This window comes from Syngnathoides biaculeatus, chromosome 23 (genome assembly GCF_019802595.1).
Source record: "Syngnathoides biaculeatus isolate LvHL_M chromosome 23, ASM1980259v1, whole genome shotgun sequence".
Classification (NCBI taxonomy): Eukaryota; Metazoa; Chordata; class Actinopteri; order Syngnathiformes; family Syngnathidae; genus Syngnathoides; species Syngnathoides biaculeatus.
In genome coordinates, this window is record NC_084662.1 from 17,472,951 (window position 1) to 17,493,267 (window position 20,317).

The 20,317-nt window shown below is 42.0% G+C and overlaps 1 protein-coding gene across 1 annotated transcript; it reads right to left on the reverse strand.

Annotated features, from left to right (window-relative positions):
- Window positions 1-1,111: 1,111 nt before the first annotated feature.
- Window positions 1,112-16,951, reverse strand: scara3 (scavenger receptor class A, member 3). Its single transcript, XM_061812941.1, has 12 exons — window positions 16,520-16,951; window positions 8,297-8,332; window positions 8,145-8,189; window positions 7,927-8,046; window positions 5,893-5,973; window positions 5,710-5,819; window positions 5,363-5,607; window positions 4,706-4,925; window positions 4,219-4,307; window positions 3,809-4,001; window positions 3,542-3,719; window positions 1,112-3,475 (listed from the first exon to the last, which is right to left on the reverse strand). The coding sequence occupies exons 1-12, from the start codon at window positions 16,524-16,526 to the stop codon at window positions 3,045-3,047; spliced, it is 1,755 nt and encodes a 584-aa protein (XP_061668925.1). The 5' UTR covers window positions 16,527-16,951; the 3' UTR covers window positions 1,112-3,044.
- Between the last annotated feature and the right edge of the window lie 3,366 nt (window positions 16,952-20,317).

Sequence of the window (20,317 nt, forward strand, 5' to 3'; positions counted from 1 at the left end):
GCCTTTCTTTGAAGATGCCGCTCAAACGTTTGGCTCTGCTTAGAACATACGCAATGCGTGGAAATGGTAAGGTCTTGTTGTTTTTTTTTTCCATGTTTGATTTTGTTCCGAAAAGTTTGAAAAGTATTATGGTGGCAAATTAACTTTTTGCTGTCAAGAACGTGCATTACATGCTGCTTACATATGGCTGGCAGAGACTGTGAAGAAAACTCGCTTGCAAAAACTGCTTTATGAGGAGAGAACACGGTAATATTACCGCCGCAAATGGATTAGTACTCAAAAATGATCACTTTTGATATGCGATCTATCATACGTTGTTTTCACTCTTTGAGCATGAAGATTCATTATTCTTTGTTGCTGTTGTTTATCTTCTTCCTCAGCATCCTTACATAGTTTCCAAGGAAAGTGACATTTCTGTTCATTTCAGTTTATTACTGGTGAATGCGACCCCTATTCTCCCCTCTGTCAGACTAAAATTCTTTGCATTTCTGTGGGGAAAAAAATAGATAAATGAGTTCGGGGAATAGCATTATTAAACTTCAACCTCTTGAAATATGATAATGCTCAAATTTAGCTGCCAATACGAGAACCATGTAGGGAAAATGAAAATAAGAAGAGATTCCTGCCAGTATAAACACTGAAGAGGTTTCCCCCTCTAAGTTTCACATATTTCTCAAGTGGACCTCAATTTGATCGTGGCTGCCTGACAGTCTGAAATATGAACTGGTGCATATTACCCTAAGTGATATGAAAGCGAGAAAATCTCTGCCGTGGTTCAAGGAAATTGGGAGAAAAGTATTAAACGTAATGAAAAATAAAGAAAGGAAAATTGCTATGATTTGTAAATGGAGATATCAGCATAGCAAAGAATAATAAATGGCGGACATATATTCGTGCTTTACTGGAAATATATGTTACTGTAGTCGACATTACACCGAATTATGTAATGTGTACATTTTTCAGCAGATCACTGCAATTCTTGACAATCTCTTTAAGTTCCTGGCAGAAAACCCCAAAAATGTGACGCGAGGCTCCGACATGTGTTTTGTGTTAATAACAGAGCCGCTCCCTTTCCTTCACAAGGCAACAATAACAATGTTCTGCAAGACGGATAAAAGCAAGACCACCGCTTCAACGTCGACTTTTATTGTTCAATGCAAACCGGTTGCATTTCATGACAAAACTCCCTTTTATATGAAAAAAATAGTATGAATGTATTTTTATTCCTTTGATATAAAATACATTTCCACGCATAAAAGTGATGACTCTACTATCACAGCAGAAGTACAAACTGTGGTAATACACCAGTCAAAGCACTTTTTAGTCAGTTGACAAAAACCTCAGACCTTATTCTCACTTGACAAACATAACCAATGGTATGTATTCTTCGTCAGTTTCTGTGTGTGGTGCGAGGTTAGCTGATTAGCCTTAGCTTAGCATAAAAACCAACATAAAGACGACATGTCTGTTCCCTACACTAATGTAGCGCTCGAGACCAGTCTTGGTCCCGAGACCACATTTTGAACGTCTTGGTCTTGTCTCAGACTGGCCGAACTCAGGATTTTCCATCAAGACCGGTCCAGATGGACCTTGATAAAATGACAAATACGCTCAGTTTGTTTGTTTGCTAACCTCTCGTCACCCCCTTGATGACTTCAAACTTGGCGATGCGCATGCAAGCGCGAGTAAAGCTAAGTACAAAACTGAGGGAGGAGAGTCCAGAGCAAGACATGTCCACCAAATCAACGATGATTAAATTTGGCTTCCTCTACCAAAAAGACTTCATATATATAAAACAACATGCGAAGGAAAACACCGTGGTGTGCAAATTCTGCCTTCCTCAACTTGCTGAAACAGCGGGTACAAAGTTAAATATCAGCGGGAATCTTAAAACTAAACAAAACAGGTAAGCTAATGTTAACTGTAGGTAACAGCATCTTTTTAAATGAATATGTCTGGAAAGAGTCATGGTCATGGTTTTTAAAATTGATTTTTATCCTTTTGGTCTTTTCACAGTCTCGGCTTGTTCCGGTCTTGGTCTTGCCTTGATCTTGGTCTTGACTTGGTCTCAACTCCCAAAGGTTATTGTCTTTTCTTGGTGAGCTCTGGTCACAGGGAAGTCTTGGTCTCAGATAGTTTGGCAGGTAATTGTGGCATTTACCCTTACTTTCAACCAACAATTTGTTAAATACATTTTATGTAATAACCTATGCTAAGAGAATTGCCTTCTGGCTACATTCCACTTTTTTAGGACACCAACACAATACAATCGTTCAAATCTTTTTCACGGTGATAGAATACATTCACCACCAACGTTTTAGCAAAAATGACAATGTCCAAGCTCAACATTGTACATACAGTACCGGTGTCGTAAGCTGCTTATGGCCACTGGAGACTTCAAATGAATTGTACAACTCGATTTTCAAATTCTTCAATCACCTGTTCAACACAGCAGATGCAAATCTCATCTTCAGAGTACCTGCTCCGAAAAGCCACAGAATGACGAATTGCTCATCTTCAATGATAGAACCGTTAAAGTGCCGTCCTTCAGAGAAAGAAATCTCTACATGTCGATAATCAATCAAGACTACTTTGTTTGAAGTTAGTAGTAACCCTCCTTCGTATGGCACAAACAACCCTCATCCTCAGTCAGTACATTCGAGTTTAATAACAGCCATGTTTGGTCATCGCTTAGTAGTAGTGTTTTACCCTTGGAAAAAAAACAATAACATCCGTTATTATCTGTAGTGGCAAGGTGAATGAAGGCAATCTGTAATTACTCGAAAATGTAAGGTGTCAGATGATGTTCTGTCTGTAGGAAGTGCTCGCTACCATTTTTGGGAATCTTCATCATCTTCAAATGTCCTGCTTTAATGACTGCAGGTTTTTTATATTGGGGGTGGAGGCTTGTTTTCAAAACTCTTCCTCAGTTGTTTATTTGTGCTCCATTTAACTCTATTGAGTCCGCGTCCAATTCCTGCCTGCTACTGTCTTTTGGCTCCGGCGGCAGGTTGGCTTCTCTCTTGTGTGGTGGATGGATTATGTTATTGTTGTGCTGCTCCTGGAGGTCCAGGGGTTCCAGGTGGTCCAGGGGGCCCAGGTGGTCCTGGTTTCCCCCTGGATCCGGGTGGTCCAATGATACCTGGTAGTCCTGTCTGACCCTGGATCCCTGAAGGACCTCTTGGTCCTGAAACCCCATTTTTACCAATTGGACCCATATCTCCTTTCTGGCCCTTCTCACCACGTGGTCCTTGTTGACCAGGGCCTCCTTTGGGTCCTGCATTACCTTTCAGTCCTTTATTGCCACTAGGGCCAGATTGACCAGGCACACCTCTGGGCCCAGGATAGCCCTTTTCTCCTTGCGATCCACGGCCACCTACTGGGCCTGTATCACCTTTGGCCCCAGTCAGTCCAAGAGGTCCTTTTAACCCAGTCTCTCCACGGTTACCTTTGGGCCCAGGGGGTCCTGAAGCACCTGTTGATGGATGCCTCCATGAAGGTGATACACAGAAAACATATATATACACAACAACTACCCTACCTCTTAATATAGTGAAGTTCTTGATCAGTTGCGTATGGTGAGTGTCAACCAACTTCATCTCCTCCATCACTATGGACAGGTTCCTGACATCTACATCCAAACGGACCTTTAACAACATGTTCTGCTGCTTCAGTGTGTCCGCTGAGTTAAGAAGTAACAAGACGCTGCTGTTTATGTTCTGTAAATGGTAGAGACAGAGAAAGGACATGAGAATGTGGTCTGGCCATACCATCACATTCTTTTTTGGTGTTTCAGTGTGGCAACAACCTGCAGATCTTCCATTTGTCTGCTCAGGCGGCTTTGGCAGGTGGAGCTCTCAATGTTGATGTATTTATACATGCTCTGGACATGACTGACGGTGGCATTGATGCTGGATGATATCGTCTCTATCTCCATCTCGATAGAGTTCAGCCGACCATCCAAGGCGGAGAAACGTTCCCCAGTCCGGTTTTCATAGTATCTAATGATAACGATTAAGTGATGCTTTAATTTCTCATATTACTGTATATGACGGCAAAAAGTGTGTTTCAATTAGTTAATCTTTTTATCGCACATGGGTGGGGTAAGACTATTTAAAAAAATTTTAATATGGTCTCTTTATGTCGAACTTTTTCCACCTATCGCAGGTAAATCTAGAACGGATGCCCCATGATAAGCGTGAGGAGGACCAAACATACTTGGAATGGTAGTGCAAGTCATGCATGTTCTCCTCATGTTCATCCATGAAAGATGTCACATTGTCGAGTTGGACCTGCAGGTTCATCACCTGAAAAAGACATTACATAGTCAATTACATTCCCCTGAACCATATCTCTGACCTAGTAAACCACCGGCCCGCAAATCAACGCGTATCAATTGAACTTCACTCAGAAATTTGTCATCCTAAAACACAACCACCCACTCCTAAATACAGACACACAGTGAACCCCCCCCCCCTCCCAGCTATTTGCAGGGATAGGAACCAAGCCCTACTGTAAATATTTGTGTTTCAATTTTAGCGTAAAATGGAAAGAGGATCATAAAGTATCAACAGTATCATCTAGCGTCTTCACAGTCATTAACCTCTGTTCCATGACTTTACTGTTGAGTAGTTAAATGATTCATCTGGAATAAACAACTTTCACATGAAGCTCAGCAACAGTATCAGAATTCAGAAACACACACCTGCTGACTGAGCTCATAGTACATCTCGGAAGAAATGGAGATTCTCTGGTGGTCGGCAATGATGCTGTTTTGGAGGGATCGTAACATTTGGGTATTGCCACTAGCATTGGATTTAATCATGCCTAAAACATGACTGTAGTTCTGCCAGTCGTTGGTCAACTTCTGGAGGACCAGAATCTCCTCATCTGATTTTTTCTGCAGGGCATCAATCCACATAGTGCTAGAGAAGAAAGATAACAGAGATAAATGATTTCCTGCAATGACAACAGCTTAGATTTAAGATCCAGATGCATGTTCCTTTTGAATATTGTACACACTGAAAGAATCAAAAGATCTGCATGACAAACTCCATCAATCGTAGCTTTAGCCTGAGATTGATGTGATTCTTTATTGGAGTATCACTGATTGCCAAATGTTTTCCATATGTGGTCCTTCAAAAGTGAGCCAGTACTGACTAAAATGCTACGACAATAACGACAGTGCAAAAAAATAAGGGCCCTTGTTTTTAGGTAGAACTCAATAAAAGTTCTTAATTACACATTTCAGACCTCAAATTGTCAAAAAAATCGACACCAGCGTGGACCTGTAGTGCATATCAAGATGGACAAAAAAGTTTTGGCCAGTGTCTTTCTGTCATCCTCACAGTTTTCCACTCACCTAAGGGCCACTGTCGTGTTGATTTGCTGGGCAGCAGCTTTAACGTCATACTGATCCTCCGTCAGAGTTTTCATTCTCTCTTCCGTTTCCTCGAGCACGTCCTTCCAACCCTCCACCTGGTCTTGGTATCTCACCAGCAGCTGGTTGAGAAATTTGATTGACATGACATGGTTCTGCATATCTGTGCTAAGCTGTCTGCTGGTGGCTGTTAGCTTGGTCTGGGTCTGAGAGGCTTGGTCCAGGACCTGAGAAGGACAGCAACCGTGGTACGGTGAACACCAATAATTTGTGAAGCCTTGTTATCTTATTGTACACATGGATTTTAATTCCACAGTGAGCCATTGTACCTGCTCTTGTCCCAGTAACATTTTCTGGATGTCCTCAAACTCCTGTTTGAGTCGACTGATCTCCTCACTGTACAAGGTCACATCCAGACAGCCGGAGCAGTTGCTGATTTCTAAAATATCAGTTATGTTTCAAGATAGCATGAAAAAAAAAAACGTGTATGATGAATAATGAATACGCATTACCGTCTATGACTTTCTGTGCCCTGGTGATCTTCTTGTCATAGACTAACTCTTCCTCAGATAGATAGTTAACCTTCCGAAACACTGGAGAAAGAACAGTTTGGGGAAAATGATATTTGTTGTATCGTCGTATACAACCACAACCATAACTGCTGAATAGCTTCTGAATACACTTAATAGCTAAGTATAAATATGAATAGGTCAACATTGAGGAAAGAAAGAGACGTGGTTTTTTTTTGACTGAGTTCTCAAGAACTGTTTACTCACAAAAAATATGAACATACAACAAATAAAACTAGGAGGTAGACAAGTACGGTAACTAACAATCCAACTTCACACTGCAGTGACTGCACACACATTTCTTTGTCATTTGTATATGTTTGGCTTCAAAGTGGTGTACAAGGCTACCTGCTGAAAAAAATAATCTATGGCAGACTTAGATGAAGAATTTCAAACATCTCCATCTGTGATTTCGGTTCTTACATGAAATTATGTGGGTTAGGGTTGTGCAAATGCAGCCTGCTCAGATCCTCCAACCCCCCACAGATTTCCCAATAGCGTTTTTGAGAGCGTTTGAGTGACTGGTTTGCATTTTCCAACATTTTCCATATCCTAACTGCTGACTCAGGGGAGTGATGTGGCTATGCGAGGCCAAATAAACGTGTCCAAATGATGCTATGGGGAGGAGGGGGGGGGGTGAACATTTTGTGCAGACCACCTGTTTGCCTTGCATTCTCATGGCTGTTGTGACCGTGAGACTCATGATGCTTCTGTGAATTCATGATTCGGCAACTGTACAGGTTTTTGAGTGAGTATCTTGTGTTAAAAATCGGTCCAATAGGTCGTTTGAAGGACTATCAAACAAAAACAATACAATATAGTGTAAAGATTGAAGTTTTTTGCTGGGACTGCTTATATTATATGTGTGCCCTAGGCCAAAATATGTACAGGCATTATTAGACCACTGGAGGGTGTCACAGTGGATCAACTACAAACCGTTGGCCTCACAGTTCTGAGGTCCGGGGTTCAATCCCGGATCCGCCTTCGTGGACTTTACATGTTCTCCCCATGCCTGTGTGTGTTTTGTTTTGGGCACTCCGGTTTCCTCCCACATCCCAAAAACATACAAGATTATTAGGATACTCTAAATTTCCCCTAAGTGTGATTGTGAGTGCGACTGTTTTATTTGTCAATGTGCCCCGCGATTGGCTGGCAACCTGTCTGGGGTGTACCCCACCTCCTGCCCGTTGACAGCTGGGATAGGCTCCAGCACTCCCCATGACCCTTGTGAACCCAGGACCTCAGAACTGTGAGGCCAACGCTTTCCAGCTGATCCACCGTGCCGCCCACTACATAACCTTTACTGTCATAAACCAGGATCATTTTTCCACAACAAAATAAGAACGCTGGAAACAAATCTACTTTACAGATAAACTGCATTCATGCAATTCTAAATTTGAAGTTTTGGATGAAAACAAGCTTTTATATTGATACAAAACTTGAACGTGTGTTCAAGCATCAACACTGCATTACCATTTCTTTTTTTCTTGTTTTTTGTAGCTTTTACCAAGGCACTTATTCAAAACAAATAGTAAGTATCTTGTACTAGTGGTGGTTATTATAATATTTTTTGTTCAGCTACTTTAAAGGCTATATGGCTTACAGGCCTAATTTCTTACTATACAGTACTTTAATCTGGACTTGAACCTCGTCCTGTGTGAGAGTATCTTCTTAAATTTCACATCAGCACCGAGCTTCACCTTCCCCTCTGAGAGTCAACTGACAGTAAATTATTCTAATTTACTGCTCTCTGAGCCAATAAATGGGGCCGCTGATGTGTAAAACATCTGTTGGCAACACGCAGCTGTCAGGTAAAAAGATGGCGCCCATTTGTTTGATCGGTGGATGTTCAACACTGCAAGCTCTCAATTGCCATACATTCTTCCCATGAAAGCTCGGGTTGTGTTAGTCCATAACTGACAGGATTGACAGGGTGTTGCCTTATTGCGGTTGATTAAACAATCAATCATAACTCACCTAGCGAGGCCAGCACGACAACAGTGATGATCAGGAATGCAACTAAGGCGTACAGGACTTTGACAGCCAGTTGGAGGGAATGGCTCAGCTGGCACCTCACACAACCTCCTCGGGTGCGACCTGGACACACCGTCACATGGATCGTTTCAATTCTGTATTGGCAACGAAATAAAAGCCATTTTTTCTCGTCAATACACTTGTGTGCATGTGACCGTCACCTCTAAACGGAGGCGTTTCCTCCTCCTCGCCATTGAACTCCTCCTCTACAAAACACAAATAAAAACAAGACAACATCACATCACATTTGACTTCATCAGATTCATAGCTATGACGTAACGGATGACCGCCAAGGGGGCCGTAATATTATTACCTTTGAAAAGCTGGTTCTCGTACCCTCCATAGCTTTCTGTCAAGGGAAGAAAGACATAATGTAAGAAGCATTAATTTTCATCACCACTGCCATAAATCATACAAACCAGCTCCTCTCTAAAATTGGCTCTCATGACAACTTAAGAGATCTAAAGCTATAATGTGTAGAATATCTTTCAAAATCATGCTCATGCTACCCTGGTGAATGGTGTACAGTATCTATCATTATCACAGTGACTCCAGATCGCTTACAGTACTTTGCTTGGTATCTTATATTTGTGGACCAGCCAGAACACCTGTAGACTTGTGTTCACTTTCAACTCCAACACTGATAAAAGATTGCCTTAGCTCCTAAAACTAGTGTGTGCAAAGTATGGCCTCGGGGCAAAAAAAAAAACAGCCCTTCCCATTCTTTTATCTGGTCCACCGAACAGTTACATTATCAAGAGTTTGTTGATGTGTTGCATTACTTTCGCTCAACATTGGTTACTGAAAATGTATTTGTAAATTCTGCATGTATTTTGTATTTTCCTGAAATAATTATGAACAATGAAATAATTAAATGAAAGACCCTGGCTCAGGGGTGAGCGGCGTCAATGGCGCTGAACATTCCAATTCCGATTCCAGTTGATCTCCACACATATACCGTGTACTTTATATTGTTTTTTACACTTGAAAAATATGTATATACAACGTTGCCATGAACATGCTGACTCACACTCAGTATGTATCCAGTCACACACGCTGATGAAAAGAGTATTGAGCTCCAGAAGAGGATCAAATGAACCACACCGTGGTCGTAAAAAATCTTGGTACCTAAATCTTTTTTAATGTTTTTAATAACTGCATGGAACACACAAACATAACTCGCAGACTGAACCATGATGTCAGGTAATGAGACCAGTCAGCATACCTGCAGGGAAACCTTAAAAACATTCCAGAGACAAGGCGGGTAAATGACGAGAAACCTCTTATGCTTCTAATTTATGATTATGTAATGACTGTAGTCATATTACAAGTTTAGTAGTCAACATGGGCACTTTTTTTCCTTTTTGAGTCATGGAAAATTAATAAGTATTCCACTGAAACACATGGCACAAGCGAGGAATATGTGTTTATGTTGTTTGAGGGCATACCCTTAGAGATGTGTAAGCTTTGATCAGTAAAATAGGCTGCAAAAACCATATTTGGTCAAACAACATCATCAGGAGCTGAAGAAAGGAAGGAAAGCAAAGGAAGAAGTACTGGAATAGGGCAAAGGTCAGAATCATCAACGTTGGTGTCATGACGTTCACATAGTGAAAATTTAAGCAACGGTCACTGTGAGCATTTTTGTTTTATTCCATTTCTAGAGCTAAAAATCTGAAAGATGAAAAAGTGAGTGTAGATCAGTAATATTACCTTTTATTGAGCTCAGTCCATTTGAAAAAAAAAAGTTTCAGCCCTGATAAAATAAATAAATATTCTTAAAGACCAAGTAGTTTTAGCTCTGTTGTGATTTTTGGCCTAGATCTCAACAAAAATGTTCCCAGAGTCCAAACTTGAAAAAAAAACCTGATAAGTAAATCTGACATCTGACATAAATTTACACTGTGACCTTCATTCGATGTGAGAAAATTTACTTGCGGCCACAATGAAAACTCTGTGGTTGCACTCCATCCGGGCAAGGCTGACATGATCGAAAAAAAAGTGATAACTACAAAGAAGAAGAAGAAGAAGAAGAAAATGAACCCATTGATTCAGTTTGATGGTAAACCGTTTGTAGCTATTTGTTAAGTCTCTAAGCTGGCTCACCAATATTATTGACAACTGAAGTCAACTTTAGATGAAATATTCCTTGTAGCAAAGCAATTGTTTTTCCCTCAATCATTAATAACTAATAATTGCTTTGCTTGTCAACAGAAATCATATTTAACACCAGGTGATCTTGGGTCAACATGACATTCTTTGCTTCCAGAATGCATATTTGAGAGTTTTCATATGCCATTCGGGTTTGAACTTAGTCTCCTTACCAAAGTGCCAAACTATTGCCGATTTTTTGGACTTTCCCTGCAAATCTAAAGTATCAGCACATTGTTTAGAACCTAAATGGGTATCCACCCTCAAATATTTGTCTGCTCGTCAAGCCTTCCCACCCTGCGCAACACCAGCCCTTTCTCCTTCACTCATGTTTTCATTTCACCCTGTGGGAAAAAAAAAAATAATAATAAAAATCCTCCCGTCTGACTCGTTAGTGAGGAAGCGGGCCGGTCCAACACATACGGAGCAGTGCTGAGCTGACAGCGCCGCAACAACATGGCTGAGCAAAATCACACCTAAACAGCTAAGTCACAGCCAAACCATGTGCAACCACTAAAAATAAATTCAGCTCTTTTTGAGTAAGTGTCCATTTGCGTGTAATTGAAATATACATCTGCCATAAGCAACATGAATATGAATTGAGACAGCTCGGTTTTGATCTAGTTATATTTTGTTTTGCTTTACAGTTACTGTTATTCTTTAGGTCTATGGTTTCTGGTTGCATTTAATTCAAGAACAGTGGACCCCGTGCCCCAGTCTGTATCCCCAATAATTGACATCAGGAAAGAAAATAAAAAAAATTGGGCTGGAAAACTACCATTCATATCATGTCTAAGAATCAAAATCTCCATCTCGAGTATTGAGCCTCATTATTCTTAATCAGTTCATTTATCAATAAGGAGCTGGGCCGGCTGCGACTGACCGGCAGCCAGTTTAGGGTGTTTTTAGTTTTCCATGAATTCCTCCTGAAAGGCACATTTTGACATTTTGGAGAACGTCTTCCTGGAAGAGTGGAGGAAGGGAAGAATAACTTCATTTGTTCCATTTCCACTTCATGTAGGTGTGATGTCCAGGTGTCCCAATACTTTGGTCTATACAGAATAGAAGCCATGCTTTGTTGTTTAAAGATATAACTGCAGCTCTCCATGTAATATTATGTAATAAATGCTCTGTTGTGCAGCGGAGACCAAACACTGACGTCGTGCCCAAACCGTGGATGGAAAACTGGACCGAGAGCAAAACAAGTGCACAATTTAGCCTTGTCATGACTTCCAGTACGTGTAAAGGATTTACCACCAAGGCTGGAAAATGTCCTCTTCCTAAATCAAATAAATTCAACCATTTCCTATTTCAGCTCAATGCAGATAGGATCCAGCATAAACCAGATGAACCCAACAAGAGACAAACCGCATTAATGCACGAATAACTCACATCTCCGCTGTAGACCAGACCACTAAACTGAAAATTATTACCATGTCAGCCACCAAGATGTTAATTGTCTTACACAATTAGTTGTGTCCACACGGCCTCTATTAGATTGATGGCGGTTACTATTTGGGGAAGTTAGGTAGTTGCACTTAGTGTGGTAAGAAAGTGAAGAAACGGGTCCAGGCAGGTTGGAACAGCTGGAGGAAGGTGTCTGGTGTGTTATGTGACAGAAGAGTCTCTGCTTGGATGATGGGCAAAGTTGATAAAGCAATGGTGATGATCTACGGATTAGAGACGGTGGCACTGAAGAAACAACAAGAAGCAGAACTGGAGGTGGCAGAAATGAAGATGTTGAGGTTCTCGCTCAGAGTGAGCAGGTTGGATAGGATTAGAAACGAGCTCATTAGAGTGACAGCCAAAGTTGGATATTTTGGAGACAAGGTTAGAGAGAGTACAGTTAGATGGTTTGGACATGTTCAGAGACAAGAGAGTGAGTATATTGGTAGAAGGGTGCTGACGATGGAGCTGCCAGGCAAAAGAGCGAGAGGAAGACCAAAGAAAAGGTTGATGGATGGTGTTAGGGGGGAACATGAGGACAGTGGGAGTTTGAGAAGCAGATGCTCAAGAAAGGCTTAGATGGAAAAAGATGACATGCTGTGGCGACCCCTAACGGGACAAGCAGAAAGGAAAAGAAGAAGACTATCAGGATACTATCTGGATAAGTATTTCATCAGGTGGTTATGAGAGGAACCATCACCAACTGAATATCAGTTGTACAGATTGTCTTCAGTCTTCCTTCACGAGCCGAGTTGCAAATGAAAGCAAGACTTGAAAAAATGCTCCACGTCAAGTCGGGGGTTTGAACTAACAAATCTCCGTTGATTATTTAGTTGCCCTCCGACTGGAATGTACTGTACATGTCGTCTCCTAAAAATAAATATAAATGTTTTAAATTTCTTGCCCTGAACTGTGAAGCTCGAGTTGAAGTTGAGGCTTCATGAGAACCAAGATTCTTTTATTGTGTTACAGCAGTGAAAAAGGATCTTTAAAGGGCCCGAAGCTGCAAACCTATCATGTTTATCTGAAAGCTATTTGGGCAACGAGTCTGGGGTGCACCAACAGCAAATCCCTGTCTCCACCAAATTACCAAATTGTGACTTTCGGTTTGTCCCATCAGGGGTTGCCCGAGCAAGGCTCTAATATGACTTGTTTTGATGCTAGATAACTTTTAATGCGTGGTTGTCTACGGCATTTTATGGTGGTGGTTAAAGTGCCTGCCCCGTAGTCAAGATATTCTGGATTCAAGTCTCTCGGAACTACCCCTTGAATTGGTTTTCTCTACAAAGTTACGTACAGTACCGATCGGCACTTTGCTCACTCTTTCCCCAGAGCTTGCGAAGACCCGCCCATCGTCCGGACCCTCTCCCACCCTGTGAGGAATGTATGAGGCAGCATATTTTGCCCTGGTCGAACTGGGCTGGACTCACCCTCAGAAAAACTTTGGAAAACCACATCAACAGAGCCGTTGTACTCTTTGGCTTCGGAACACACCGTACATGTTCTTGGAGTTCATTGGCTGCGCCGCCACGTGGCTCCCGACCACTTTACCACCTCCCAGAATTCTCAAAGGGTAAAGGGTGCAAGATGGGGGTGATTACTATTCATCGGCGATGTCAAATCCAAACACAATCTCACGTCATGTGAAACAGCTTCGAAGCACTCTGTGATTAACAACTGGACCGGACCTGCTGAAATAGCAACATACAGTAGACGGCTGAATCGGTCAATTACACTCAGGTATTCAGATGATATACATTCCTGCCTTCGTGCTTATACTGGTAAAGCACAGATCAAACATTCGGGTAGGGACTGTGGAAACAACGTGGTCGGGTTGTCATGGTTACGAGGAACTGGAAACAAACAAAGGTGTCCTACCCCACAGGCTTGAGAGTTCACCGTCGAAGGAAGTATGGAAAAAGGTAAAGGTTTATTTGAATGAGGGACAGGATACATTAAAACTTCATCGTGTGACACTAACCATCTGTTTTAAAATAAAGTCAACCGTACGCACTGTACTATTCAAAAGTCGTTGCTGATTTTTTTCTGTTCTCCGATCTGAGTTAATCGAAGAAATTCTTTTCATCGTCATAGCGTCAACACGCTAGTTTGTGTATTTTACATCTGGAAAGTCGGTTGTTCTGTCTTGTGGGAAATAAATTCACCGCTAACCGGGGATCGGTACATAAATCTGATTTCCGTATTTTGGATCCTAATAGGTACACTACATGAACCCTCCAAGCAGACGGGAAAAGAAAATGATCAGTAAATCAAATGGATTGAATCATCTCATTAAATTTTAACACAAGAGTGCTGAGTCAAGTTTTGGGTTCACATATTGAGCTCAAATAAACATTTGTGAAGGTTTTGGAGTGATGAAACGCAAAAGCTGACTCCAGAACAGTAGTTTGGACTTTTTGGGGATTTGGATTTGGATAGAAACATTTTAAAAAGTGATTTGCCAACAGAAAAAAAAGTGTCGATGACAAGCATCCTTGGGAAAATCACTATGTAAATCTAACTTATTCCTTTTCTTATTCTTATTCTTATTGTTGTTACCATTAGCCACTTGTTGCTCGGTGAACCAATTAAATGGCAATTGGTTCAGTACATTACTGAAATTAGTTGACTTTTCTGTTTATAACATTAAAAAGGGCAAATAAGAGTCTGACTAATCTGTTTGAGTCAATCTATTAAATCTAAAATAGCTCGAGTCTTGGAAAAGAAGCAACATCAGTGCCAACTGTTGGATCTAATACTGTGATGCCCTCATTGGCCTGAATGTTGACTTTTTTTTTTCTTTTTTGTTGTTTTTTAGTGCCGTCAAGGCTTACATCATTTCAAGCTGTTAGCCCACATGTGGTATTTCCTCCCACTTCCTCATCCCAACTGTATCCCTCGAGTCTCACTTGGGCTTCCAGTCAAACCTCTGTGGCTCAGCACAAAGCCGGTGTGGGAAACATGTAACGCTCTTGCCCTCCTCGAAGCCCCCTGGCAAGCTTCGCCTTCATACCAGCCATCCAGCCATCCATTTTCTGCAGCGCTTATCCTCACTTGGGTCACGGCTGTGCTGGAGCCTATCCCAGTTAACTGTTCAACCCTGAACCGATTGCCAGCCAGTCGCAGGCCGTTCGCACTCACATTCACACCTAGGGGGAATTCAGAGTTAGGGTTCAGCTAACCTACCAGAGATGTTTTTAGGATGTGGGAGGAAACCGGAGTCCCACCCAGGCTAGGCTGGTTTTGAACCCGGATCTTGAGAACTGTGAGGCAGATACACTAACCAGTTGGTCACTGTGCTGCCGACTTCATACAATATTGTTTCCATCCTTATGTTCTCTTACTCTCTCGAAGAGGAGTCAAGATGTGGGAAATTTGGCTACGGCACAGAAATTTTTGTCAAAGTAATGCCGATGTAATATGCGCACACACGCATTGCGATTTAAAAAGGTGACAGATTATAGTTTTGGACCCAAGATCAACAAAGCGCTTCTTTCTCAGTGCTGTAGATTTTAACCATATGTGCTACTTTTTGCAGGTGTATGACTGTGTCTTACCACAGCAGGTACCACACTACGATAGCCTGCCAACCACTTTCCATACCGCTTTTCCTTATCGGGCTCGCAGGGAGCTCAGCTGGGAGCCTATTTGAGCCCACTTTGGGTGAGAGGGTGGCCTGGTCTCCCGCCAATCGCTCTCACTCGCCAGAAAGGCCTCTTGTGATTAACCTAGTGGTTACCAACCACAGTCCTGCGGCACATTAGACCCGGAAATTAACCAATTTCCCTTCATAGGTGTGAAAATTCTGATTTATTTATGACAAATAATGCAGTTTAGGTCATCGATCTAAGCCAGCGACAAACAGAGGCAGGCAAAAAAATTATAAACGCTTTTCCACTAGATGGCAGAAGAATCCACTAATCGGCCATGTGTTCAACCACTATCAATGAGCACAAAATTTACACCCAGGAAAACTGTAAGGAAAATTGAGAATTTTAAACTGATATTTTCTCATGTAGAATAGGTGCCTTGCCTCAGTGACGCCAGGGGGTTGGGGGGGATGGTCTAAACCACATGTGTCAAACTCAAGGCCCGGGGGCCAGGTGCGGCCCGCCACATGATTTTGTGTGGCCCGCGGAGGCAAATCATCTGTGTCAAATTCCATGATTCGTGTGAGAATCTGGACCAAATTTTCAAACTGCCATATAAATGATAGTGTTGAGATATTATATGCCTTTTTGTGTTGCCAAACATGATTAATGGCTGAAAAAACTCATTACCCTTGATTTCTGATTCCCAAACTAGTTCATAAGTTTCAGGGTTTTAAATATGATGCAGCGATTAATATTTTTTTATGGTTTCACAGTCATAACGGCCGTCTGAGGAAAACTGTAACTACAATGTGGCCAACAACAAAAATGACTTTGACACCCCCAGTCTAAACTCTGCCGTTGTTACTATGATGTGACATCGTTAGCCTCATAGCATTATTGCCCAAGTCGTTTTTTAACATTCTACTCGGTCCGTAGAGATACATACACATCTTTTATTACATGGCCACCAATAATAATGAAGCTTTATGATACACAAATCTATTTCCTGTCGTACTTGTCCTCATTGGGAATATATCACAGGTGACTTCAGTAAAAAAGCACGCTGCAGCCTGGATTCGTTGTCAGCCAATCACAGAGCACATATAAACATGTGTTTCGGAACCTTTACAAAGACAAGGTATATTTTTTTACCTTACAAAAAATGTCACGGTACACCCACCAAACAAACCAAACTACACAAGCATTCAAAATACTGTACACTCAAATCCCACTTGAGATTCAAAGCCTGAACTATAAGAAGTGTGCCAAGCACATTCCCCCGTGGCAGAATCTGTTTTTAAGGTGATGTTCACACATGTTGTTAAAGTCTGAAATAGATTTTTCACCTTTCATGGTTCCTCACTTCGGCTCGGTTTGACACACGTGTTTGTGGTGGTGATGTCGCAGCCTCCTCCGCTCCTTTCCGCAAAACAAGTGCACGGGTCAAGGCAGTCAGCAGCTTGAGGCATTGACATTCATTTTCCAATTCCCACCCCCCTACAAAAAAAAAAAAAGGTAAAAGTCCAAAAGCTCCTCAATGTACAGCCAGAGTGGAAAAAATGGTGCAAAACAAGCTAATTTATTTGCATCTTAAAATAGACAAAAATGTATACGTGTCGTTTAATCGTGGTCTGATCTTGAGATGAATTATAATAATGGTATTGAAAGTGCTCAAAGCGCATGGGATTGGAGCTCTGTGATTTCATCCCTTTCCCATCCACTGCCCGAGGAGACTAAAGAACCTCTGCACAAATGAATCCATGTGCAACTTTCAGAGGGAGGGAGGAAGATGAAAAAATGAGAGCGCGAGACAGGGAAACAAAGAAACTGGAAACATGAGGGAGGGCCTGGAACTGGGACAAAAAACAAGAAGAAGGCAAGGCAAGGGGGAGGGGTCTGGGTGTGTTTTGTGGCTGAGTTAATGATGAACAAATGTTTGGACATGACAAGAATGAGCACCTTGAATACATGCAGCCTTGGAAAGTAACGCTAGAAAACAGCTTGAAGGGAACACCTGCACATACCAAAAGCACAATTCCAAGATGGCGCTATTCTCGTTTTGCTGACCACAACGTGGCGTCCCAGAACCCTGACAGCAGGTGCCATTACAATGTCATTGAGTACTCATGCACCCAACATGGCCTTGTGTCCAAATTTGTGACTTTTTGTCATCTAGCATGAAATTTGACCAGGGCAGCCAGTTTATCTGTTTTTAATAGTCACAGAACACCAAAATGTACTTTATTACTCATGTACGACAAATATTTAGAACGAAACTTACATCTCTGCAGACAGCCTCCTTTTTTAAGTATAAATCTTTTGAGATAATTTTGTTATTTTACAAGTACAATAAGTTTTCATAAACTCCCATACATCTGCATTTAATCTTTAATAACTGCTTGTTTAAATAGTTTATTGAAGTCCTGTACAGATTTAATTTGACATATGTGCAATACATTTTAAATGAATCAATGGTACTTTTTGCTAGATTTAAGTGCAGTGTTACTGTTCAAAATGTACAGAATGTCAAAGTTGGTTGGAGTAATAAGCATCCATCCATCCATTTTCTTAGCCGCTTATTCCCACAAGGGTCACAGGGAGTGCTGGAGTTGGTCCCAGCCACCCTGAACTGGTGAACTGGTTGCCAACCTATCGCAGACAAACAACAGTCGCACTCACAATCACACCGAGGGGCCATTTAGAGTGTCCAATCAATGTTGCCTGTTTTTGGGATGTGGGAGGAACCCAGAGTGCCCGGAGAAAACCCACGCAGGCACGGGGAGAACATGCAAACTCCACACAGGCAGGGCCGGGATCGAACCTTGGACCTCAGAACTGTGAGGCCAACACTTTACAACGGAGCCACCGTGCCAGTAATACTGTAAATATAGTTTTTAGTAATAAAACCTCTGCATCATGTGTACGAGAGCTGAACACGCAGGCCTACTACATTATTGTATTTTAATGTCGGTCGATATGGTGATACTTGGAGAGCTGTTTGTGTGTGTATATCTGTGGTACTCGATACTTTTAGGATGACTGCCATTTACTGGAACTGTACATCCATGCATTTCCTCAGCCGCTTATCCTCACAAGGGTCGCGGGGCGTGCTGGAGCCTATCCCAGCTCTCAATTGGAAGGAGGCACGGTACACCCTGAACTGGTTGCCAGCCAATCGCAGGGCACTTTACTGTAAGTGCACCTGGTGAAGTACAAGTGCAACACGAGATGATGACACACGCTTTGCAAAGGTAACGAGAGAGACGAGACAGCCTACCATCAACATCAAATATTATATTGTGGTGAACTTCCACCTATGAAAACACTTTTATCCATTTGCAAGGTTCTTTTAAAATAGAACACGATAGTCGACGAACGCAGGAAAAAAAAATAATCAAGAACACGCCGAAGATCCTGGAGGAAATTCTTTGCAGCTAACACTTTAGCGTAACATCCTTGTTGTGTGACGTCTACGTCCCTGCATTGCTCCGAGGCCACAAGCGCCATTATCCAAACCAGAAATGTATCCAATGACAAACATCTCTCAGCGGTCCTTTGATCACAAAGAATTATATCGTGCCTCGCTTCTAAATCAGTACACATTCCGACGGAAACATGCTCATGCCCGTCACCGGGCTCAAAGCTCCAGCTAAATTCATACCAGAATCACCCCGATTACTTTGATTCGATTTGATTTTTCTGAAGTCCATCTGGAGCCAATTAGCGGCGGCTCGCTCAATATCACCCGTGGGACGCGTCAACCCCGGTGATAATTGCGGCGTGTGCCAGAGGCGACTCACTAAGACGTTCTCTTCGCATTTGTGGTAAAATTCATGGCGTCCGTTAAATCTGCAGACAATCGTGCTGACCGTATTTTCGTCCTTGTAGGGCACTCATTCTCAACTGGTGGGTCAGGACCTCAAACTTCCTCGGTTATTGCGATGGTGAGGTTCCAGACCATACCTGCAGTAGGTGGAATCTGGAAAGTATCGTCCAATTATGTTTTTTGGAAATTATTATTTTAACATATTTTAAAGCTGTACGAACCTCCTAGACCAGGGGTGTGAAACTTATTTTTCTCGCGGGCCACATTGTAGTTCCAGCTACCCTCAGAGGGCAGTTGTAATTGTGAAACATCCATCCAATTTCTTTGCCACTTATCCTCATTAGGGTTGTGGGGTGTGCTGGAGCCTATCCCAGCTGTCAACGGGCAGGAGGCGGGGTACACCTTGAACTGTTGCATTAAAATGTCCGTTGCTTCCCGCTCAGTATCTTTAAAAGATGCACTGAAATGCCTTTTGAAAGTACGCATGTGCAATTCTGAGTGAAACTATGATATGCAGTCCATACTTTTGTAATGACGCTTTATAGATTTTCTTTATTGTTCTCCACGTCTATAAAATTGCGTCACAATTTAGGAAGGAAAACGTGAGTCCCAGGGTGACAAAACTTGATAACAACTACTACTTTGGAGTACTGACCATTGACTTATTGATGACGTGAAGGCATAACTTAACCTTATAAACTGTGTAAATAAGTCCAAGTTTCTGATTGCACACATACACAACCTCTATTAACCATCTGGAGCCCTTCACACACACACCAAAAATGGAACAAAACAACATTTTGCAGCGGGTCACGCAACAGATTTTGAGTTTAGTCACACTGGATCTGCGGCCGGGAAGCCATCGACGCCGGCTAACGCAAACTCCAGATGTCTTTAAGCTTCTACGGCGCTTTTGACTTGCGCCGTTAAAGGCGCATATGTATGTCATTGGGAGGCTGCCAGCAGATATTGAAGTTGCCTTTTGTCTCAGGTTACAAATGGAGACCTGACGTAGTTATAAAATAAGATGTGGGGAACAAGCCAAGACATTTTTTTTTTTTTTTTTGGTTTTTGCAGTATGTTACTGCTGCAAGAGGGAAATTGTGAGCATTGTCAATGTTTTTGTACATTATTAACATAATTATTAATGGCACAGTGGATCAGCTGGTAAAGCGATAGCTTCAAAGTTCTGAGGTCCCGGGTTCGATCCCGGACCCGCCTGTGTGGAGTTTGCGTGTTCTCCCCCTACCTGTGTGGGTTTTCTCCGGGCAATCCGTTTTCCTCCCATATTACAAAAACATGCAACATTAATTGGATG